General features: G+C 48.5%; 1 protein-coding gene across 1 annotated transcript; it reads right to left on the reverse strand.

The window, feature by feature from the left end:
* Positions 1-509: 509 nt before the first annotated feature.
* GPR26 (G protein-coupled receptor 26) lies at positions 510-13,653 on the reverse strand. The gene is made up of 3 exons (XM_054382544.1): positions 12,986-13,653; positions 6,957-7,070; positions 510-741 (listed from the first exon to the last, which is right to left on the reverse strand). The coding sequence occupies exons 1-3, from the start codon at positions 13,651-13,653 to the stop codon at positions 510-512; spliced, it is 1,014 nt and encodes a 337-aa protein (XP_054238519.1).
* Between the last annotated feature and the right edge of the window lie 10,258 nt (positions 13,654-23,911).

Raw genomic sequence — 23,911 nt, forward strand, 5'->3', positions numbered from 1 at the left:
AGAGATTTTTCTATTAGACTTTGCTTATTGAGGGTTTTTCTACACATGACATAGCCAAGCAGCTTGGTTGGAGTGGTTTTTGTCAGGCCAGGCTGGCAGCTGCCTTGGAGGGAGCTTTACCTGCAGCACAAATACCCCTGTGCAGCTTTGCAGAATAACTGTGATGGCACCAGTTTGTTCCCATGACTTTCATGAGCCCTTCTGCTGAGGACTAGCTTTATACTCCCTGGTTATGTGTAAGTGCTGATGGAAATCAATGGGAGGTTTGTATTTGCAAAGCCAGCAGGACCACAGATCAATAGCACTCTTTTAGTCGGAGGCAGGAGTTGAAGGCAGGCTGCCTGCCTTGGGTGCCAGATAGACTACTGGAGGGACACAGGCTGGGCTTCAGCCTGTGCTTGACTGCCTCCCAAAGCCTTGGCAACTGAGGATAGCTATTAGGGGTAGGCCAGCTACTTTTGTTTCCCACATTTTGTATTTTGTGCCTTGTAGGTCCCATACCAGGCTCTTCACTCATTCAGCTGCAAAATATTCCGACTGTGCGGCTCGCCTGCGAGGGCAGAAGAGTTGATGGAGCTTCTTTTGAGGATCTTGTTTATGAGGTCTTTCCATGTCTTCTTGTACTGGTGCCGCAGCAAAGAGTACACAAAAGGGTCTGAAACCACTTTGCTGTAAGCTAAGCACTTGGACATGATTCCCCAGTGGGAGCTGATGTGCACCACAGAGGATAATTCAACAAGCCTGCGGAGAGAGGGAGGGTGAAGGAGTGAATCCTCACATTAACAACAGAGCAGCAGCACAACTATAATCAATGAAGCCCCTGCCCCCAAACCTCCATTTGCTCCTGGGCAGTTGCAAGGACAAAAAGCAAATTAAAGCAAGCCATGCTCATGAACATGAGAATGTAGCCCTCCCCTTGCTGAAGTCTAAGACTGCAGCTGTAAGCTTGAGGGCTGTTGCTTTTTGTCCCTTGCAACTCCCATTCCACGACCTTTCAGTACATCCTGGTGTTCAAAGCAGCACTGGCAGATGGCATGGTCCTCATCTGGGCACAGAAGTGGAGCTTCATAGAGCCATAGAATGGTTTGGGATAGAAGGGACCTTTAAAGGCCATCTAGGTGAAACCCTCTGCAGTGAGCAAGGACAGCTTCAACTAGATCAGGCTGCTCAGAGCTCCAAACAACCTGACCTGGAATATTTCCAGGCACAGGGCATCAACCATCACTCTGGGCAGCCTGTGCCAGTGTTTCCCCACCCGCATTGTAAAGGATTTCTTCCTTCTGTCTACTCCAAATCTCCCTCTTTTAGTTTCAAGCCATTACCCCTTGCCTGTGACAGCAGGCCCTGCTATAAAAGACTATCCCCATCTTTTTATAGATACCTTGAAGTATAGAAAGGCTACAATAAGGTATCCCGGAGCCTTCTCTTCTCCAGGCTGAACAACCCCAAATCTCTTAGCCTTTTTTCACAGGAAAGGTGCTACAACCCTCAGTCATCTGAGCAAAAAAATGGGAGTAAAGAGCCCTAAATTTTAACACTGCTGACTACGAGTTTCTGCCTTCCCTCCCTGTTGTGGTTTGCCTAGACAGCAAACTCCATGGCAAAAGGTTAGTCTCTTCCTGGATATCTGTGCCCATGCTCAGCACTGTGGGTCTGCAGGCAGTGTTGGGGCTTTAGCCACTTAGAGTGGCTCTTGCTAGCTGCAGTGTTGCTAAGTCTGTGATCCAACATAGCTCTGTCTCTCTTGTGCTAGTTATTTGGCTAAGTTGTGCATCCCTTCCACTGGCAGTGAGGTGCACCTGTGCAATGGTGCTTTTAGGGCTGGTGAGACTAGCCACAGCTCTCTGGGGGCTCCCAGACGTGTGGGACCTTTGAGGTGACCAGGCTATGTTCCATGAAAACCCTTGGGAGCTGCTGTTGCCCCTTCACTGGTGCTGCCTGGCTCAGCTGATCACCATAAGCAACTCTGAGCTATGAAAGCATCTCCATCTGTCCCATTGCTCAACTAAGCAAATGCTGCTCTTCCAGCCTATCCTTGTAACTCAGGGTTGATATCTCCCTTCCAAAGCAGGACCCAAACTCAGATATAAAGATCATCTACTCAAGCTGCTGGGGGTCTCATCTGGTGTGTTCTCCCTTGTTTAATAAAATGTAGCTGACATCACCAATGTGTATATGCCCTAAAATGAGATTAGACTCTGGAAATTAATTATCTACCCAGTCCTATTTACTTTATCATCTACCCTGAGCCATCCTTCCCCTCCTTATTCTCCATGTCACAGATTTGATGCCTTCTTTGCATTTTAAATTTCACATGTTGAATTTCATGAGGTTCTTTTACTGAAAGCTTTACAGATGTGAATTGGATAAAGTTTAATTAAATTCAGAGGGTGCTCTGAATGACCAAAATATGACAAATGTGTGCCTGAGTCCCTGTCAATCACTTCCACAAGATGTTAGCAATCTCCATATAAAGCATATCAAACAGACACTTCAGGGTTGCCAGCCCAGAGCTGTTAATTTTACCTTCCTTGACTGATCCAGTAAAAAGCTTACATTTTTATGGGCAGAAATGTAAATATTTGCTTTGATTACGTTCCCTAAGTGTCCCTGATATTTTCACATTTTGCACTTCTTGTGCTCTGTAGTGAATTACATTTGCAGGTACCAGGCAGCAAACATAGAGGTGCAGATGAAACCCTAAGCCCTGCATCCAATTTTGTGCATAATTAAATGTCAGCCTTTCAAGGCACATCACATTCTTTATTGCCTTTGAAAGAAGGTTTTGTTTCTCATTTGAGAGGGAAATTATATGCATGGCTTCCATTTTCATGAAAAGTTTCATCCAAAAAAAAAGACATTTGCAGAGAAGGAGCATTGATATTTCAGTGCTCCTGGTAAATTAAATCCTACTGTATCAGCTGTGTAATTCCCTATCCTGCCTTCATAAGCCACTCTTCTCCTGCCTGCTCTTCAATGTCTTTGCATGTCCCAGCTATAAGCTCTTTCACTGTGATCCCTTGTTAATGTTGTAGCGTTCTCGAGGTGTGCCATGTCAAACAGGCATCCAGGTACTTCATTTCACTCTCAGGAAACCAATGAGGATGCTGCTGTAAAGCCTCAGACCTTGCTCTTTTGCACAGGTAACACTCACTGGGAGCCCTTTACACACCTCTGCACTTGATCACTTTAGGAAATATTTTGCTGAGCAGGTGCACATCCAGCTGGAGGCTACTGCAGAGACCAGCCGTCTGTTGTGCACTGCTGATACCCCAGACCTTCACTGAGGTATGGAGAACATTCTGAACAACCTAAACAAGCTAAAGTGTCTTGTTCAGAAGTGAAACAAAGCTGGCTCTGCATTGTGGAGCTGGCAGGTGACAAAGTTCTCACAAGAGTAAGTTCAGTCCCTTAAGCCTGTGCTCCTAACATTCCTCTTTGTGTCTAATTCTGATTCTTCTCCCCACACAAACCCCAGGCTATCAGAATTAGGCCTTAGTTGTTTCTTTTGTTTTAATGAGATGAATAAGCTGACCATGGATTTTATCTTGATGCTGATTTTACTTCACTTTCACTGTATTGGTTGGTAAAGTGAATCTTTCCTGTGTTTTCTTGCCAGTGAACAATCCCTCTTGGTACCACCATGCCATGGCAGTGCCTGCTGGCTGCTTTGCAGTTAAGTTGTGGTGCATACATTACAGTGGGCAGCTGGTTTTGAACTCTTGTGCCTAATCTTGTAAATTTCCTGCAATAAATCTTGCAGTCCACTGCTTTTATCCATTGCTGTGCTCCAGAGCTATGGGAACCCCCAGTCAGCACAGAGCCATGAGGACAGCAAGGCAGCAGGCAGATGTGATGATAGCAAGCAACAGCAGCCAGCCCACACCTGAAAGGTTTTCTGTTCAGGAGGAAAATAGCTTTGCCTCACATCAGCTGAGGCTTTTGATGAGCATTAGGAGGTCACTCCCATCGAATACATCAGCGACTGCATGTGTTTATATGCACAGACAGGGAAGACCAAAGCTGGCAGGGGAATTCTGAACTTGCTTCTCTACCCCAGGAAGATCTGCATGCAGAGTTCAGGGAACCCCTCTAAATACACAGTTTGCTCACCCCTTGTCCCCCTGAGATGACACAAGAGAATTTTAATCTTATTCTGCCTGTTCCACCATCCTCCTCTGTAACCCAAGGGCTTGGAACTATGAATTTCCTTCTGATATTACTTCAGGATTTTTAATTTAAAGCCAATTTCCTTGCACAGCAACAGAGCTTATTAGCTTCCATGAGCGCAGCCCTGTGTTCCAGGATGAAATGCCTGGAGTTGGAAATTAATATCAGAAATTGGCATGGCACAGTTTGACTTCCCTTATGAAAAGCTCCTTGGAAAATAATAGGGTTTGAGCAATGTTATTTAATCATACAATGATAAACGTAGCTAAAGAACAGGTGTATGCTAAGAGAAGTTTTACAAAGCAAGAAACAAGCTATCCCTAGAAATGCATGGCATGGGATAACACATCTGGCACACTGCAACACAGAACCAAGCAGAACTTCATTCTAGTGATGTATTGCCTAAGGTCAGCCACTGAGCTAATTAGAAGGGTGTTGTGTCAATACAAGAATGCAGTGTAATCTGGAAAACTATGGTTTACCCAGAGAGGATTTTACCTGGCTGGGGTTCTAATATCAACTCCTTCACCATGAGGGTGGTGAGACACTGGAACAGGTTGCCCAGAGAGGTGGTGGAAGCCTCATCCCTGGAGGTTTTCGCAGCCAGGCTGGACGTGGCTCTGAGCAACCTGCTGTAGTGTGAGGTGTCCCTGCCCATGGTAGGGGGATTGGAACTGGATGATCCTCGAGGTCCCTTCCAACCCTAACAATTCTATGATTCCATGACAAGCAGAAAGATGTTGTTACAGTGAAACCTTGTGATTTGCAGCCTTCAGACCTCACTTCATGAAGGAGTGAAAAACACAAGTAAGTTAAGCATGCTGCTGATTAGAGCTGGCTGTCCAAAGGAGAGGCTAAGCGATTCAGCTGTCTTCTGTTCACTGCCTTGAACTGTGATTGATTGCTTCTATCTTGTGAATGCAAAGAGCTGGACACAGTCCAGAAAATAATATTTCCTTACATGATTAATCTCAAAAGCCTCCTAATCCCCTTGGCTTCATCACCCTCAGCTGCTGTGTGTGAGAGGCAGAGGGAGGTACAGTAATGCACACCCTCCGATACCCATGCATGTGCTGTGGTGTCCAGCAAGGTCTCTCAAGTAGCAGAAGAGTGAATTCCCCATATCTTGCTGCTCATCAATCCCTCTAAAGGTGTCAGGGCTGAAAAGCCAGGAAAAGGATGGACTTTATCCCCTGGCATACCTGGCAAGTGCCCAACCCTTCATGCATTCCAGGCCCTACACCTTGGCTCTTCTCACTCTGTGCAGTAAAGCTATTAGTCCTCAACAGACTGAAGGCTCAGAACATGTAAGTGATCCTTGTATGGACTAAAAGGAGGAAGATCAGGATTTTTCTGGCCCCTCTGCTGCATCTTAGGGCTACGAGGACACCAGAGAGTTAAGAGGAGGTAGGGGCACGGTGAATGGATCCCAGGCTGGGATGCCTGTGGAGAAGTACGAGAGCACTTTGGGCAGTCCTGGTTATAGCTCTTGGCATCACTCAGGACAAAGCCACAAGCTACTCTGTGACTGATGATGATGTTCATGAGTTCCAGAGTCCCAGCATAAAATGGGATGCAACCATTTGTAATGAAGCAAATTCTCTAGTGCCTTATAGCCTGAGAACTGAGGGTGCAAGTGCAAGTCCATGGCTGTAACTCCTTTCACACCCATTGAGAGTGTGGGGCAGGGAATGTGTTCTTGTGACTCCCAAGTGAAAGCAGAGATAAATGCAGTAACAGGGTTTGCAAGGTGCTTGCAATGCTGTTACACACTGCCAGCAGGAATCAATTTGCTATTATTATCAGCAACACAAAATCAATTGACATGCAGGCTTCCATTTCCACTAAGGGACTACAAGACCTTGGGAGCTGTTTAGTTAGAAATCCAGGATATTTTATTATACTGGGACAGCCTGGACTTGGCTCTGTGCCCAACATTCACTTTTAGTGCCTTAATTCCATTTTTCAAAGATTTTTCATGATGGATCTGAGTTTGACTAAAGTCAGCCCAAATAATTTCTACTTGACAGTGCTGGTGTAGGCAATACTTTAAAACTATTTTTTCCTTTCTCTGTTCTGCAGAGCAGCATTTCATTTCCCCCTAAGTCTTTTAATAAAGAATGCAAGTTGTAAATTTCCTTCAACAACAGTTTTCTGGATACACTCACTTTTAAATATTTCTTGTTTGTTTCATAGGAGTAATTTTGTGTTTCCCAGAGGAGCCATTTCCAAAGATAAGCCAGAAGATACGCAGACATCTGGCCATAAATCACAAGGATTTATTTTAGCTGTGAGCTAGATGTTTATGACTAATAAACTGTATCCAGTCAGACAAAACTATCATTTCAGTCTGTGGACCATGTTTTCACCTCAGCTGGACCTTGTTGACCAGACTTTTATCGTCTGACCTATTCAGACAAATATCTTCCCCCTGCACATCACCCCTGAGCAGGGAGCAGGGAGTAGCAAGGAGTAGGTGATGGCTTGACCTGAAATAAGTCTGCAAACTCCTGTGGGCTGACTTCCTAAATCACCCTCATGAGACCAACATCTCAGCTGGGACGGTCGAACAGATTTTGGCCCCCAGGCTGTGTCAGGATTGCATGGGACAGGTGCTGTGACACTTCAGAGGACGGTGTTAGTTCAGCAATCTCTGCCTCAGGAGTGGAAACGGCACATCAAATTTTCATGGGAGACCTGGATCATTCCCTGCCTCATAGTGCCCTACTTCTCTGCGGGAGGAGTGCCTCTCAGCAGCCTTCTCCAGGCTGCAGGCTGGTGCTTACCTTGTAATTACATAAGGTGCAAAGCACAGAATGAAAGTCCCAATGAAGGTACTGATCTTCTTGGTTGCTCGCTGCCTGCGTCTCCGCTGCTCCTCTAGACAACGCTCTCGTACGCTGCGTGACGGGCAACACAAACAAGAACAAGCATCATGACATCAGCCTGCAATGCCTTTACTTCTGGAATGAGGGAAATCAATCGGAGCAAGAAGTGCTGTAGTCACACGAGTTCACCTGCTATTGGCTTATGTGAGACAATACCAAGTATTGATGCACTCCCCCAAAACCACCATGATAGATTTATATGCACACAACCCCATTCCATCAGTTTAGATCTAGTCAAAACGGTGCAGTTCAGCCCAGAATGCAGCTGCAGCCCCTTTCTGAGTTACTGAGAGCTGTATTTGCAGGCCAGAGTTTGCCTCACACTGTTCAGAGTCGTGGGAAATAGGCAGTGCAGGGTAGGCAGCATGCTGCTTCCCTGGAAACACGAATTCCATCACCACTGTCCTAGAGAGGGGAAACTTCCCAGCAAGATAAGCAACAAGGCACAATAAAATCATAGCAGGAAAACACACCTTCTGCACACTCAGCACAACACAGGAGAAATCACTACAGCCCATGGCTCTGAACTGGATGGCCATAAATCTCTGGGCAGCAGCCCTGCATGGCCACCTTACTGAGAGCTCTGCAGAGCCCAGAACTGCACAACAAAGCCACAGAGCTGTGATGTGCCAGGTCCTCGCCTCAGACTAGCCTTGTTCCTGTCTAAACAGACTCAAATTACTTACACCTTGGGGCTTTTTCCTTCCTGTGACATTTTAGCACAAGAGCTTCTCCTTGGAGATTCCCAGTGGTAGTCTCATCAGGCCACTAGAGAGCTGCTAAGACCTGTGTGGTGCTGGCAAGGCGACGGAAGCATGGGGCTGGGACCATGTGTGACTCCTGTGTTCACTGTGCATTTTGAAGGAAGTGGATCCAGCTTGGATGGACAGCAGCATTAGTATCTCCCAGAGCTCCAGAGCCATCTGTACCTGAGCTAGTCCTTTTGGGAAAGAGCAAAGCCAAAGCCAGACCACTCCTGAGATCCCCCTCTTGGTGCTGATTGATTGCATGAGTTTTGTGGTAAAGCAGCCACAGAATCATAGAATGGTTTGGTGTTGGCAGGAACCTTTACAGACCATCCAATCCAACCTTAATGTCTCACCAACATGTCTTGGGCAAAACAAATGGTCTGGCCCACATGCTGCAGTTGGTGACTCACTGCTAGGCTCCACACTCACATGTGTTAAAAGCCACCAGGTTTGTGGCTAAGTTTTATGCTGCCTGCTGTACCTGCAAGGGTTTGATCATCACCTAAATGCATGCTGAGTTCTGAGGATCTCAGTGTTCTTTGGTGGCCCCTGTGGCAGTGAGTTTTGTTATCTCTTGGTTGTGTTAGAGAAGAGGTTTCCTCTGATCTGTTCCACATATGGTCTTACACTGCCAGTCCCCAGAGCAGCTAGCACGCTGGCAAAATGAACAAATACAGGAGAAAAAGTGTTTTCTGCTTGAAATAACAAATCACCTTGCTCTTCTGGATTGTGTCCAAGTAGAATGACAACACATCTACAAGTGCTATGTGTTCTGGGAAGCTGCCATGTGAGGAAAGGCTGAGGGAGCCGGGTTTGTTCAGCACTCAGGAAAGGCTGAGAGGAGACCTATCAGCATGTCCCAGTATTTAAAGATTGGTTAAGAAGAAGGTGGAGGCTCCCTTTTTACAAGGAGCCAGATGGGAAAGACAAAGGGTAATGGGTCCAAGTCACTGCTGGGGAGATTCCAGCTAGACACAAGGGGAGGATTTTCCCAGTGAGAACCATCAGCCACTGGAATATGTCCCAGCAAAGTGGTGGAGTCCCCAGCATTGAACTCCTTCAAGATCCATCTGGACAGGGTGCTGGGCTGTCCTGTCTAGACTGTGCTTCTGCTAACAGTGGGTCCTTGAGGTCCTTTCTGTCCTGGGATTGTGTGTCCTATGTCTGAGCCATTTGCAGCTAGAGATGACAGCTGACAAGGGAAAAAACCTGCACCTTTTCAGGGGAACTTGTGTGCTCTCCTGTCTGCAAGCACTGGGGAACTTGGGCTGGTTTTAGGTGCAGAAATTATTTGAGAGGTCCGACAGCTTCACTTAAGACCTTGGTTATTAAATTCAGAGTATCCCAGGCACATAGCAACACAGGAAAACAGATATCCAAAGTGCTGTTAGGCGGTAGAGGTAGGGGTGGGTTTGCTTCTAACAGCTTCCCCAGCTATAACTTACTGACACATAGAATCATAGAATCATTCAGGGTTGGAAGGGAGAAAGCTGTCTTTGACTCCTGGAGTCAAAGAAATAGAAAGCTGTCTTTGACTCCTGGAGCTCACACTTGGTTTGAGGAGTCCTGATAGACTTCAAGCAATTTCTTTTGTTCAGCCTTTCCAAATGTAGCTAATAAATAACAGAGCAGAGAGGCAGGTGCTTTATCTCCCTGCTTCACAGGGACAGTGTTCACAGATGAGTGTTTTGCTGTTGCACACGCTCTCATACACCAGGATAAGAACATCCATGCAGGCTCCAGTAATGACACTAGCACTAGAACTGGGTTGTTGACCAAGCCCTCCTTTACAGAGCTTCATGTCCTGGGAAATCTGAGTTGTATCCCTTTGAAGGTTTGAGGTTTTAAACAAAGTTTGTGAGATACTGGACTTTAAGATGTGTAGCCCTGAATGCACCACAAGGGTACCATAGATAACTTGAGTGGAGAAATACATGGGTCAGCCAAGCACCTAGGCAACTTGCCCAAACTTCTCACAATGCCAAAGATCTCTTGGTCTTCAGAACAAAGTCAGGAAAAAGCAGGACTGCATACAAAAGCCTAAGCTAAGTTGAGAGGACATGTGCCCTAAACATTCACACCAGTTTGTGTGGGGTTTAGAGGCCTCCTTTGTGCTCATCTCCAATGATCTTCAGAAGCTCACTCGTGTCTCTGCAAGTCACAGATAATAAAGCCATCTGTCACCATGCCTGTCGCTAGACCTCCTCGAGGGCGGGTTGTGAGTCACAGCAAGCAGAAAATTGTCCATCCACATTTCTCAGCATTGAAACTAGACTGAGCAAAGAGCCAGGGAAGTCAGGGGAGTCTAAGGTGGTCTTACAAACTTTGTTCTCTTGTGTACATTCTCTGACCATCTGTGCCTGTACTGTTAGGCACCACAACAAACACTGAAGCTGCCTGTAGGTGCACCGCTTCCATTCTTCAGGTGATGCCTTTGCAGTGTCAGAGCTTTGGACAGCAATCACAGAATCACAGAATGGGGGGAGCTAGAAGGGACTTCTGGAGGTCATCTCGTCCAAGCCCCCTGCTAAAGCAGGGTCGCCTAGATCAGGTTGCACAGGAACACATCCAGATGGGGTTTGAGGTCTGACCCTTTCAGCACTGGTAGCCATCACCACCAGTTAAGACAGCACCCCCACAGATGAAGTTGGCCACCATTCTGTAGTTTAGCACAGAAGCTAAAACTCTCCTTTCTTAGAGAGAGGCATCAGAATAATCCGATGTGAGAAATAGTGGCAGGAGTTATTAACACAGGTTCCTGCCAGCAAAGTGCCTGTACCACTCTATCTGCTCTGAAGAAAGGAGGTAGCATCCCACAGCCCCACTGAATCCACTCCTCACTGAGGTGACCACAAAATGCACAAACACCCTCATATTAACCTAAAACCAGGAAAAGAATGCAGAGGAGGAGAAATACCATGGAGATTTTTGTCCTTTTTCTCAAAGTTTGCAGTGCAGCCCAGGCATACTTCCAGCACCAGCTGTGCTGTTTCCAGCAGCCCCGGCGGCTTCACAGCACTGCCCCGAGGGCAACCACCACAGCTCACGGAGCCTGCAGGAGCCAAGGGCACTCGGCACAGTTAGCAGGCAGACAGCACGGAGGGTAGGAGAGTGTTTTCCTCCTCTGCCTCACGGGATAAGGGAATATCTACACACGTGTTGCTCAAGAAACAGTAGCAGGGCTTGCCCAAAGTTCTGCTCCCACATTTTTGGTCAAGAGACAGATCAGATCAAACAGATTTACTGGAGAACCCTGGGCAAATGCTTCTGCACCTCTAGCAGTGTGCTGTCCTGCTCTGATCCTTTCAGACTTATTTGCCTTAGGCTTAGGAATCCCCAAAATGTGACCCTTTTTTGAGGATAGACACATGTGCTCAGTCCTGCAGCTCTGCTCCTGGCTGGCTGCACATGGAGAGAGCTGATGTTCTCCTCCAGCTTGCAGAGCACAGGACAGTAAGTGGGGACCAGTGGGAGAGGATGTCCAGGTGGGATGCCTGGCATGGGACTGCCCTCTTCAATTGCCCTGACTTTCCTCTCTTCCAGGCAGACTTCTTTCCCCATATCAGACACATCCCTTTACTGCCAGCATTTTCCTGAAAGATATTTCTCTTCTCTTCAGCCTCTACAGATACAGTCTGAACCTCAAGATCCTGTCTCTGACTCTCTCCCAAGCACCACATGCACTCCTCACAGCTGCTCTGTCACCCTTCCTAGCCAAACCAGTCTACTTTTTTTCCAGGCAAATACATCAGACCTGTCCCTTTCCAGTCACTCACTCCAGCCACACTAAGCCCTAAGACAAACCAGCACCCCTGAGCAAACCAGGCTGATTCCTTTCCACACCGAGACTAGTGTCTCCGGTTTCCTGCTTCACACAGCTCCCTCGCTGACTTTGCCACCTTATCCCAGTCTTGGCTGGGTCTTAGTCCCATCTGCCCCAGCAAATCCAAGCCCCTCAACCCTCAGCCAGGATATGCTGATCCATGAGCCACCCTGTCCCTCTCTGTCCTGCCCCAGTGGTGCAGGTTTATTTCTCCAATCCCCATTTCCTGGGCAGATGACTCTGGCACATCTTGTTGCTCCCTTCTCCCCAGCCTGGTCCCACATCCTTCCAGCTGTGCCTGTTTTGGTCTTCCCTGTTTCCTTCTTTCCATATCTCATGGGCAGAGCCATCACAGCCCACTTTGACTTCCTCCTCCCCTGAACTCTGGGCATCTTCCCCAGCTCCTCACCAGCACTGCTACCTGCCCAGCAGCACCCTTGAACACCTGCAAGACTTTCTCTCCTCCAGCTTCACCACTGACCCGGGGCAAGCTGTCTCTCCCACTGTCCCTCCTCCAGCCAAATCTGCAGACCTTTCAGACCCAGATACAGACTATTCAGACAAGATTTATAGTTTGTGCATAATCCCTGATATGCTTCTTTGCCACATCATCCCAGCACACATTCATCCCTGTTTGGTGTTTACCTTCAAGCCTATTTTCATCCCAGCTCCCAGAGACTTTTCTCCTCCTCTGTCTAGGCACACGGGGCTCAATTAAAGACTCTCATTTATTCTATACATCCCTTGCTTGTCATGTTAACATTGATACTGAGGACCCTCTGGTTTGGATTTAAATTTGGGCATCCAAGCATATGCATTTTGCAGAAGTTATTCCCCTACAATCCTGCCTTCTGGAAAGATAAAGTTACAGAGAGCACAGCGATAGGGAAGCTGCTAAGGGAGCAGCACACAGCACCCGGCTCCCTTCCTGAACTCCAACCAAAGGGATATGTGCAGCCCCAGCCTGCTCCCTCCCAGGGATCCAGCAACCCTTTGGGCTGGCAGTGCCAAAAAAATGCAAATCTATCAACCCCTAAATCCCCCTGCAACGAACAAGGTCCTTGAGATCGCTGTCTCAAGGGACAGTGCATGCTCAGCCAAAACTGCCTGGTATTTGCTCTCTCTCCCAAAACAAACCTTTAAGGACAATAACAACAACAAAGGAGTTGCTTCTGCAACCAGAAAACCCAACACATGTGAAAAGAAACATGCAGAACAGAAGAAGGATGCTGGCTTCCTCCCCCTCCCCATCCTCTGCTATGCCACAGACCAGACTGTATTTAAGGTAACGCTGCAGCCCGTCCTTGATTCCGCTGCGGTGAGCAATCTCCCTTGCTGAACACACAGCACCTTACCTGGGGTGGATGTCCACAAGCAGCACCAGGGTCTGCATAGTGATCACATCAATCCGCTTACAGTGAAACCGTGCCACCTTCAGCACTTTGAGATATGTGAAACACAAGACTACAAGGGAGAGGAGGAAGCTGAGGGTATGAAAGACCACAGTGAAAATCACAAACTGTGTCCTATCCTCTGGTCTCTTGTTGTACAGGGTGCAGGAGGCATAGAGGTGATGGAAACCCACCCAGGAGAGAGATGCTGCCACTATGGGGAAGGACACGGAGTGCAACCACGTGTAGCTCAGTATGAGAGCAGCATCTCTGTACCTCATTTTGGAGTGGTAACTGAGGGGGAAGACGACAGCGATCCACCTGTCAATGCTCAAAGCTGCCATGCTCAGCATGGAGTTCGTGGTGAGAAAAGTCTCCAGGAAGCCCACAACGTGGCAGATCTGATCTCCTGCTGGTTGACTCTTGTAAATGATCCCAGCCAAGGTCAGGGGCATATTGAGAACAGTCATCAACAGGTTGCAGAAGGTGAGGTTGAGGATGAACAATCCCGGGACCTGCTTGCGGATGTCAGCGCTGTACAGGAAGCACATCAGCACCAGCACGTTGGCCAGCAGGGCCACGAGCATCAGCACCACCACCACGAAAGCCAGGATCACCTCCCAGATGCTCATGGTGCGTCCGGTCACAGGAGGGTCATGTCCGGAACTGAGCGGCGCGGGCGGCCGGGGCGCATGGTGCGGGGTGCGCAGCCCTCGGACTCCTCTCCAGCCTGCCCGCACCCTCGCATGCTCTCCGGAGTTTCAGAGGAGCCGTAGCTCGCTTCTCCAGCCTCCCCCTCCTCGCCGCTCCTTTCCACGTCAACGCTCTCCGAGACGTGCAGAGCAGCACCGGGGGTGCCCATCAAGCTACGAGGAGGGCTTAGCACTTGTGAGCAGCACCGAGCCGCTGCCCGCCCGCGGCCCCGCCGGGAGCGCGCCGGGGGTTCCGAGGAGCTGCTCTCCGGAGAGCCCTCGTTGCCAGCCCCGGCTTGCCGCGAATCCTGCTCTCCTTCCCTCGTGCTTTCTGTCGCTCTCTATCTCTCTTTATTTCTCTCCCCTCTCCTCCAAGTCTCGCTCCCTTCCCGGCTGAGTGTAACCTGCTTTTTATGATCAGAGATAAAACCCTCCATTAATGAATTAATCTGGCACACCGCTGGTGATTCGTGAGCCTGATTGTGTCATCCCTGCTGCACAAGCCCTCCCCTTCTGCTGGCGATGGAGACTAGGCTTTCCTCAAGAGAAATCCCCTGCTTGCATTTAATTGATTTAGCCATTAATTTGCAAACAGCCATGTAACCAAATTCCAGCACTCCAGCCCACTCCCTGCATTTCAGTACATCACTGCCACAGCCACTGCCTGCTCCCAGCGAGGGCAGGGGCTTTCTTTTCTCTTCGTTAGCTGTGCTTAAAGAGATGGGGGGGAAAGTAGATGGATTCTGTTCATTCTCTGGAGCTGTCATTGGGCTACCAGAATGCTTTTACTGCTCTAGTTTAGCATTTTGTGGCCGTGTGTCTCTAAGCACGATGCTCAGGAGGAAAGTTATTGTTTGTGTTTAGCGGCAGAGCAAGCAAAGCCATAAGTGCCACTGTCACAAACCCAAGGTCAGAGAGCAGGTGAGTGACAGAGACAGCAGCATGCTGCCAGTCTCACTGTTCAGCCCTCTGACAGCTCTTTTTCCCCCTCCCAACCCAACCTTTCTCTCGGTGAGGGTGAGCATCCTCTGAGAGCAACACCAAACAGCAGCTGGGCAACAGAAGCAGGAATCAGTCCGTGTTGCACATAATTAAGTGCTAAAAATAAGCTTGTTTTAAGGATGGAGTGGGAGCCTTTTGCCGATTGCCTTTCCTGTCTCTTAAAAAAAACACTTTTAATTGGGAATGCTGAGAGATCAGGAGCACTCTGGACAGCTTTCCCATCATGGCAGCCAAGCCTTAACCCCTGCACAATCAGGAGGCAGAAGACAGCCTGCAGCAGAGCTCTGGTGGCTTTGTGAGTGCCTCTGTAGGTGTGCAGGAGCTGGGTGCTTGGGCAGGTCCCTCCCCTGTGCCCGCAGCCCTGGCAGAGCCCTGCAGGCTGCATTTGCAGCAGCTCTTCGCTGCAGACACCCAGGCTCATCTGCTCACCCTGAGCCCTACCAGAGCTTCAAATGTTGCAGTAAGGCCTCTTCTCTCCCACTTTTGTTTTACTTTGTTGTTTTAAACCAGGCTTTAAAGGGCTAACAGAGATAGAATGCAAGGGGCAGTGGATACAAACTAGAACACAGGAGGTTTCACTCAAGATTAAGGAGAAACTTATGTATCCTTAAGGAGATGGATAGAGCACTAGAATGGGCTGCCCAGAGAGGCTGTGGAGTCTCCTCCTCTGAAAACTTTCAAAACCCACCTGGACATGTTTGTCTGCAACTTGCTCTAGGCACACCTGCAGTAGCAGGGAGGTCAGACCAGATGATCTCCAGAGGTCCCTTCCAACCCTTACCGTTGTACAGTTCCATCTAGGACAGCTGTGGCTCTCCAGGACAGTTCAGCTGGGTACTCAGCTCCTCCACACATTCTCTCCGTGGAGGAGAAGTGGCTCAGGCTGTACAGCCCAGGCCTACCTGTGAACCCTGCAAGCAACTTGTCTCCAGAACACCAATACCTGTCCTCATGCCAAAACAGGACTTCAGTGTCTGGTCTTTTCCTGAGTGGCAGTCACCCAAAACCACATGAACGAAGCTGAGAAGTGACCCCTTCTCCAAGCAAGAAAGGTTTCAAACCACTTAGGAGAGGTAGGATAAGGAGATGAGTGAGAATCATAGAATGGTTTGGGTTCAAAGGGACATTTCAAGGCTATCTAGTTCAAACCCTCCCTTGCAGTCATCAGGGACATCTTCAGCTACATCAAGTGGCTCAGAGCCCCATCCAACCCGACCTGGAATAGTCCCAGGCATGGGGCACCTTCCACCTCTCTTGGCAACCTTTGCCAGTATTTATCTGCCCTCGGTGTGAAAAATGTCTTCCTTCTGTCTAGTCTAAATCCTCCTCTTTTTCGTTTCAAGCCATCATCCCTTGTCCTGTCACAACAGGCCCTTCTTAAAAAGTCCATCCCCAAAGAAGATGCAGTTCTTGGTGTTGCTGCATGGCACCAGAACCTTGTCAAGCTTCCCTGCAGGGTAGAGGGCTGAAAAGAAAATGTGGCAAGACTTACCTGGAGACTAGGAAGGACAGGGAGAAAGGAGAGGAAATCCTGGTGGCACAAGGAGGCAGGAACAGGAGAATCTCATGCAGACTTGGTGTCAGGGTGATACCTGACCCCTTCCTATGCTCAGCTTCCTCCTTGGCTCAGCTCACTCCTGCAAGCCCCTGGCTGCATCAATCACCCAAGGCCCAGCAGCATGGGCTCTGGCTAATTCAATTTAGTCTGCCTGGCAACACTGAGGCTGTGGGGCTGTCAGGATGGCTTCCTGAGCAACATCCTGTTTGCCCTTCAGGGAGTTGTGCTGCCTCCAGGATTCAGAACCTTTGTTTGTGAGTACTGTGCTGGTATGACAGGGGGTCTGGCATCCATGTCAGGCTTGGGTGGGTAGGGAAGGTGGAAATTTGTATCTGGATATAAAGGATTAGGGATTGCAGTCCAGAAAGCACAATTCTCATGAAGCAATGAATTAATGTGAGTTAAGGGGAGGCAGAAGAAGGTGGTTGTATGATGGAATATGAAAGGTCAGGTTTGTGGATGGCATGGGGAGGACACTGCAGAGGACCCCTTATGAGAGGGCCAATGTGGAGCTGATGCTGTGGAGGAAACAGTGGACAAGAGGTAATGGTGGAAACAGCTTGAAGGGCAGGAGAGGCCAGCAGGACTCTGGACTGGCTTTACTGGGTCTCCACTGGATGTCCACTGCAGGTGTAGCTGCAGGATGGTCAACAGGAGATTCACTGCACCCTCTTCATAGTGTCTGAGCTCCTTCTGTGAAGACCTGAAATCTACTCTTCCCTTACCTAGCCTTTTTTGGCCCAGAGTTTGGTAGGGTGCTGCTGTCACTCACATCAGTGTGGGAGAGATGAAAGCAGCAGGTTTGGCAGGTAGTCAGTAAGTGTTGGTCTAAGTGAATTGTAGAATCAGAGTCACTGGGTTGGAAGGGACCTCTGGAGGTCATCTAGTCCAGCCTCCAAATGAAACATTTCTAGTCCCATGCTTCACAGTTTACTGATTGCTTTGCCTTTCTCTATTCCATTCCACTCTCCTCCCAAGCAATTCTGTGTTGCACAAGTTTTCCAGATAAAGAAAACATTTTTATCAGTAAGGCTAAACTCTCAGGGCTTGCAGGAAAAACAGAGCAGCTAAAAGGGCCTTAAACCTACAATCCACTGAAAAAGCTTTCTAGATTTGAGGCGAAAGATGAAGTTTCCTCCTCATGACTGATTTGAGTCTTGGTGTGTCCAACTCTAAAGGCCCAAGCAAATTCAATAATCTTAATCCCAGCACCTGAGGCGATTCACTAAATGCTTTGGGATTTATTGATCCTGAACACCCAAGGGAGCAAGACAGATCCATCCAATAGCTTCATTTGATACAAAGCAGGAAGAAAGAATATGCCAAGTGTACTCCATCACTACTGAGTGGATGAATGTGTTACCTGTGAGTCCCTGATTGCAGGGACTGCCATATTGGTTTGTGATTTTTCAGTGGTAAATCACATCATGAATTAGCAGCAAGCACTGCTAATAAATAGCAGCTCTCACCAGCAAGCTCTGACAGTGCCAGGTGTGGGGTTAGAAGATCTGCAGTCCTTTGGCATTTGCTCCATTATCAAGCACACAAAGTCACAGAACATCTATTTCACCTTCACAGACTCATAGAATGGGTTGGATTGGAAAGGACCTTAAAAAAGTATCCAGTTCCAACTCCCTGCCATGGGCTGGGACACCTCCCACCAGCCCAGGTTGCTCGAGGCCTCATCCAGCCTCCATGCAGGGGGCATTCACAACTGTGGTGGTTTGAGCTCTGAGTTTAGGAGCTCAAATGATAATAGATATAAATTCCTCCCCCAGCTCTTTTCCCCTTTTTCTCAGCAGGGTGGAGAGAGAGAGAAGAAAAAAAAAAAAAAAAACAAACTCGTGAAAGAAATATTCTGTGTGTGCCCCAGCACAGTCCACCCCTTCTATTTCACTTCCACTTTCCTGTCACAGTTTCTTTATCCAGTCATGAGTTGTGGTATTAGAGTTCATGCTGTAAGTCCCTCTTTATCCTGGCTGTGTGTCTCTCTCTCTCAGGGCAGTCTGTCTTTATCCCGGCTGTGTCTCTCTCAGGGCAGTCTCTCTCTCTGGTGCCAGTTGATGCAGGTGGTGCTTGAGCTGGGCAGGAACGTGGAGAAGAATAAGAGAGAACAGGAAACCATCTTCACCTCTGAAGGGGAGTCAGGAACAGTCTATTGCTGTATGGGAAGCAGGAGCAGGTGTAGGCGAGATGATGCAGAAGTCCTTTCGAGCTGATGCTTGTGTGCGGTGGTTTCATGCTGGATCCTGGACACCAGGTTGTTATCAAACTAGAAGAGAAAACTTACAACAACTTATAACTATTATACAGTGATTACATTACATTAATTGGTGTTACCTTCAGAGGCTATACCTTTTCAGCCAACGTCACGTTTCGTTGTTGCACACACTGAATATCCCCAGTCTCTAGCATGACCCAGTATGTGTGACCAGGCCCCTCAGCAGAGACCACCCCTTGGGTTGGTTTGCCCCCACCAACAGCAGGGAAAACCCATACTGATTTTCCTAGTAGGTTTTTCTCATTGATCACAGGAACTCCATCTCCATCCACTGTTTGCAGCAGGTTGGACTGGGCAGGACCAGCTCAGTTTACAGACCCTCTGCTATTGACTAACCAAGTGGCCTGAGCTAGGTGTCTTTCCCAGTTCCTAAAGGTTCCACCCCCCATGGCTTTTAGGGTGGTCTTCAACAAGCCATTGTAGCATTCAACCTTCCCTGCAGCTGATGCATGGTATGGGATATGGTAAATCCATTCAATCCCATGTTCCTTTGCCCAGTCTCTTGTGAGATGGTTCTTGAAGTGGGTTCCATTGTCCGACTCGATCCTCTCTGGGGTCTCGTGTCTCCATAGGACGTGTCTCTCCAGGCCCAGGATGGTGTTGCAGGCAGTGGCATGAGGTACTGGGTAGGTTTCCAGCCACCCTGTACTTGCCTCCACCATGGTCAGTACATACTGCTTGCCACTGTGAGATCGAGGAAGGGTGATGTAGTCGATCTGCCAGGCCTCTCCGTACTTATACTTTGACCATCTCCCCCCATACCATAAAGGCTTCATGCGCTTAGCCTGCTTTATGGCAGCACAGATGTCACACTCATGAATAACCTGGGAGATGGCTTCCATGGATATGTCCACTGACCTGTCCCGAGCCCACCGGTATGTGGCATCTCTCCCTTGGTGACCTGAAGTGCCATGGGCCCAGCGAGCTAGGAATAGCTCACCCTTGTGTTCCCAGTTCAAGTCTATCTGGGAAATTTTAGCAGCCAGATCTGCTTGGTGGTTGTGCTGGTGTTCCTCAGTGGCTCTGCTTTTGGGAATGTGTGCATCGATGTGCCATAACTTATTGGCAGCTTGTCCAGATGGGCAGCAATGTCTTGCCACAGGTCTGCAGCCCAGATAGCCTTTCCTTTCCTCTGCCATCCATTCTTCTTCCATTCTTTCAGCCACCCCCATAAGGCATTTGCCACCATCCAGGAGTCAGTATGTAGGTAAAGCACCGGCCAGTTCTCCTGTTTTGCTATATCCAGGGCCAGCTGGACAGCTTTTACCTCTGCATACTGACTGGATTCGCCTTCTCCGTCCCTTGCTTCTGCCACTTGCCTTGTTGGGCTCCAGACAGCTGCCTTCCATCTCCGCTTGCTCCCTACAAGACGGCAAGATCCATCTGTGAATAGAGCATAGGCCTTTTCATTATCAGGGAGGTCATTATATGGGGGAGCTTCCTCAGCACGGGTCACTGTCTTCTCTGGTTGCATCCCAAAGTCAGCACCCTCTAGCCAGTTGGTGATCACTTCTACTATGCCAGGGTGTTCAAAGTTCCCCATTCGAGCTCGCTGAGTTATCAGGGCCATCCATTTACTCCAGGTGGCATCTGTGGCATGATGTGGGGTTGAGCCCCTCCCTTTAAACATCCAAGTCAGGACTGGAAGCCTTGGAGCTAAGAGAAGTGGTGACTCGGTCCCAATTACCTCAGAAGCAGCTCGGACTCCCTCATAGGCAGCTAGGATCTCCTTTTCTGTTGCAGTGTAGTTGGCCTCAGAACCTTTGTACCCCTTACTCCAGAAACCTAGGGGCCTGCCCCTTGTCTCACCAGGAGCTTTCTGCCACAAACTCCATGTAGGACCACTCTCACCAGCCGCAGTATACAGCACATTCTTGATCTCTGGCCCAGTTCGAACAGGTCCCAGAGCCATAGCATGGACCACTTCTCGTTTTATCTGGTCAAATGCTACCTGTTGCTCAGATCCCCACACAAAACTTTTTCTTCTGTGTTACATGGAAGAGGGGTTTCACTATTTGACTATACCCAGGAATGTGCATTTTCCAGAAGCCCACAAGCCCCAAGAAGGATTGTGTCTCTTTCTTACTAGTGGGTTGCACCATAGTGGCTACCTTATTCACCACATCCTGAGGGATGTGGCGACGGCCATCTTGCCATCGAACTCCCAGAAACTGGATCTCTCTGACGGGCCCTTTTACCTTGCTTCTCTTTATGGCAAAGCCAGCCTCCAACAGGATATCGATTATCCTCTTACCCTTCTGATAGACCTCCTCTGCTGTCTCACCCCATACAATGATGTCATCAATGAACTGCAGGTGGTCAGGGGCTCCACCCTTCTCCAGTGCAGTTTGGATCACTTCATGGCAGATGGTAGAACTGTGTTTCCACCCCTGGGGGAGACGATTCCATTGATATTGGACACCTCTCCAGGTGAAAACAAACTGTGGCCTACATTCTTCTGCAATGGGAATGGAGAAGAAAGCATTAGCAATGTCTATTGTGGCATACCACTTGGCCGCCTTCAATTCCAGTTCGTACTGGAGCTCCAACATGTCTGGCACAGCAGCACTCATCGGAGGAGTCACTTCATTCAGGCCACAGTAGTCCAGAGTCAATCTCCATTCCCCGTTTGCCTTCCGCACTGGCCATATTGGGCTGTTGAAAGGTGAATGAGCTTTGCTGATTACCTTCTGGCTCTCCAGTCATCGAATCAGTTGATGTATGGGGTGCAGAGAGTCTTGGTTGGTCCTGTATTGCCTGCGATGCACTATGCGAGAAGCAATTGGTAACTTCAAATCCTGCACCTTATGGCTGCCAACTACGGAGGAGTCATCTGACAGCCCAGGCACGGCAGACAGCTGTTCCCTGTCTGCAGTCCCTACAGCTGCTACCCCAAATGCCCACTTGTGCCCCTTAGGGTCCTTAAAACATCCCTCCCGCAGAAAGTCAATGCCAAGAATGCAAGGTGCACCTGGACCAGTCACTATGGTGTGTTTTCCCCACTCATTCCCAGTCAGGCTTATCTCAGCCTGCAGTACAGTCAGATCTTGTGAGCCCCCTGTGACCCCTTGAATGGTTATGGGTTCGGTCCCTCTGTAGCTTGATGGTATTAGGGTGCATTGGGCCCCTGTGTCCACCAGAGCTCGGTACTTCAGGGCTTCTGAAGTGCCAGGCCATTTCACAAACACATCCCAGTACACTCTGTTGTGCCCTGGCTGGAGGCAGGGCACCTCTAATGCTGGCGGCGATGCCCACATTTGTCACAGGGCCCTGTGTTACTGGGAGAAGGGTCTCTTGAATAGGAGGAACCACCCTGGGAAACTGGGGCTGCCCTTCTCCTGGGCGAGTTATTCCCATTGGGGCCACCTTGCAGTTCCCATACTCTGGCCCAGAGTGCAGAGGTGGGTTGGCCATCCCAGCGGTTCATGTTTTCCCCATGGTCACAGAGAGCTCTCCACAGAGCCACCCTTGACATCCCCTGATTAGCTTGGGGTGATCTCCTAGGGGGAGGAGAATGATGTTTATTCCTGATGGCTGAAACATGGATCCATTCTGATGGATAAGGTGAAGGGGGAGAAAAGGTGTCATCCCCTTCCTTCAGTTCAGGCTTGAAGACCTTAATCTCTTTGATGATGTCTTTAGTCATAGCCTCTATGGCTGAAATTACGGGCCTGTGACTGACACTGTCCTCATATTCCCTCAGGTCACTAGCAAACTCACCCACAGTTTTAGGACTTCCATCCTGTCCAGTCAGAAGCATCCCTCCTAGTGTATGTGCATATCTTTGAGGGGCACCCTGGGTGAGTTTCTTTACTAAGGACCGTTTCATGGACACCTGATCTGGGTCCAAGAGGAGCTGGCCATTTCCATAGATGATCTCCAGCACAGCCATCTGTCTCAGGTACCGAATGCCCTGTTCCAGAGCCGTCCATTTAATTGGGGCCCAAGGCAAATCCTTTCTGGTAGGGTACCTGCACTTTATAGCATTAGTAATCCAGGCCCAGAGAGTGTGTGTTCCATCGAGTTTTGCTAATTCTTTATCCAGACCGGCATCATGAGACAGGGAGCCTAGAAGCTTCGCCTCCCTCTTATCTAGATCTACAGTTTCTGCACCCTCATCCCAACATTTTAGGGTCCAGTTTAGTATTGTCTCACCCTCTCTCTGTGCGTAGTCCAGACGAGTTTGCCTTAATTCTTTTCTGGGCAGAGATGTGACGGTTATGATCTCCTGATCTGAGTCCTCTCCATCTGCTGGTGGGTTTTGAGATGTGCTGGGTCCTGCTGAGGTGCCTTCTTCACCATCCGTATTTGGAGCTGATTTTTGCATCCTTTTCCTGCGTGTGGTAACTGGTGCTAGGGAAACTACAGGTGGAGGAGCATCAGGGGTTATGTGTGAAGCTGTTGGTGGGGGGTCAAACCCGCGGGGCTGGGCCTCAGGTTTGGCCAGCCTCCATCGGGCTGGACAGCATTCACAGCAGCCAGACCCCTCCCTCCTGTTTTCATAAACATTATCACAGTGCCTGCAGTGCTTACAGCTCTCCGCCTTTGGGCCATTAAGGCTTACAAAAGAATTCCCTAAACCGATTGTCCCTCCACAGATAGCTCTTAATGGGTTGGGGCACCCCCTTCCCCACATGGCCAGAGCGAGTATGATTATCAAGATTACATTTAAACCTACAGAGCATATTTTTACATAGTCCCATTCTCCTTCAGCAATATTTTTATCCACACGTTTAGTTTCATAATAGGTTTCAGAGAAATTCTGAAAATGTCAGAAAAGTTTGAGAAGTGCCCACCGCCAGTAAGATTGATGGAATTCAAAAGGTACATGCAAAACTGCATTGGCAGAGTTTTTATCCAGTCAAGCAGCATCTCTATAATTAACCAAAGCACACGGTAAGTCAGTAGTTTATACACGTGTGCAAAAGATCCAGCCAACAGCCCATCCAAAAACTTGAACCATAAGAATCTGTAAAATTACCATCTCTACTTCCAAACCCTTCTTTCCCAATCAGGTGTTATTTTCAAGCAAAAGAAAAAATATTATTTCCCAAGCCTCACGTTGGAAGCGCCAAAAGAAATATTGTGGTGGTTTGAGCTCTGAGTTTAGGAGCTCAAATGATAATAGATATAAATTCCTCCCCCAGCCCTTCTCCCCTTTTTCTCGGCAGGGTGGAGAGAGAGAAGAAGAAGAAAAAAAAAAAAAAACAACTCATGAAAGAAATATTCTGAAGTTGGTTTGGAAGTAGGAGGAGCAAATTTTTTTCTTTTTTCACAAAAGGGAAAGGAAAAAAAAATTAATTTTTTACATATATAGATATATATATATCAGTAACAGGGGGGGGGCTCACAGAGGT

Source organism: Indicator indicator, chromosome 7, assembly GCF_027791375.1.
Source record: "Indicator indicator isolate 239-I01 chromosome 7, UM_Iind_1.1, whole genome shotgun sequence".
In the NCBI taxonomy this organism is placed as follows: domain Eukaryota; kingdom Metazoa; phylum Chordata; class Aves; order Piciformes; family Indicatoridae; genus Indicator; species Indicator indicator.

Excerpts from the sequence above, each read along its gene's own strand:
- GPR26 (XM_054382544.1), bottom strand. The coding sequence starts at position 13,653 with ATGAGCATCTGGGAGGTGATCCTGGCTTTCGTGGTGGTGGTGCTGATG. Across the intron at positions 7,071-12,985 it reads CTTGTGGACATCCACCCCAG|CGTACGAGAGCGTTGTCTAG; the intron begins GTAAGGTGCTGT and ends CCCGTCACGCAG. Across the intron at positions 742-6,956 it reads GCACCTTATGTAATTACAAG|GCTTGTTGAATTATCCTCTG; the intron begins GTAAGCACCAGC and ends CTCTCTCCGCAG.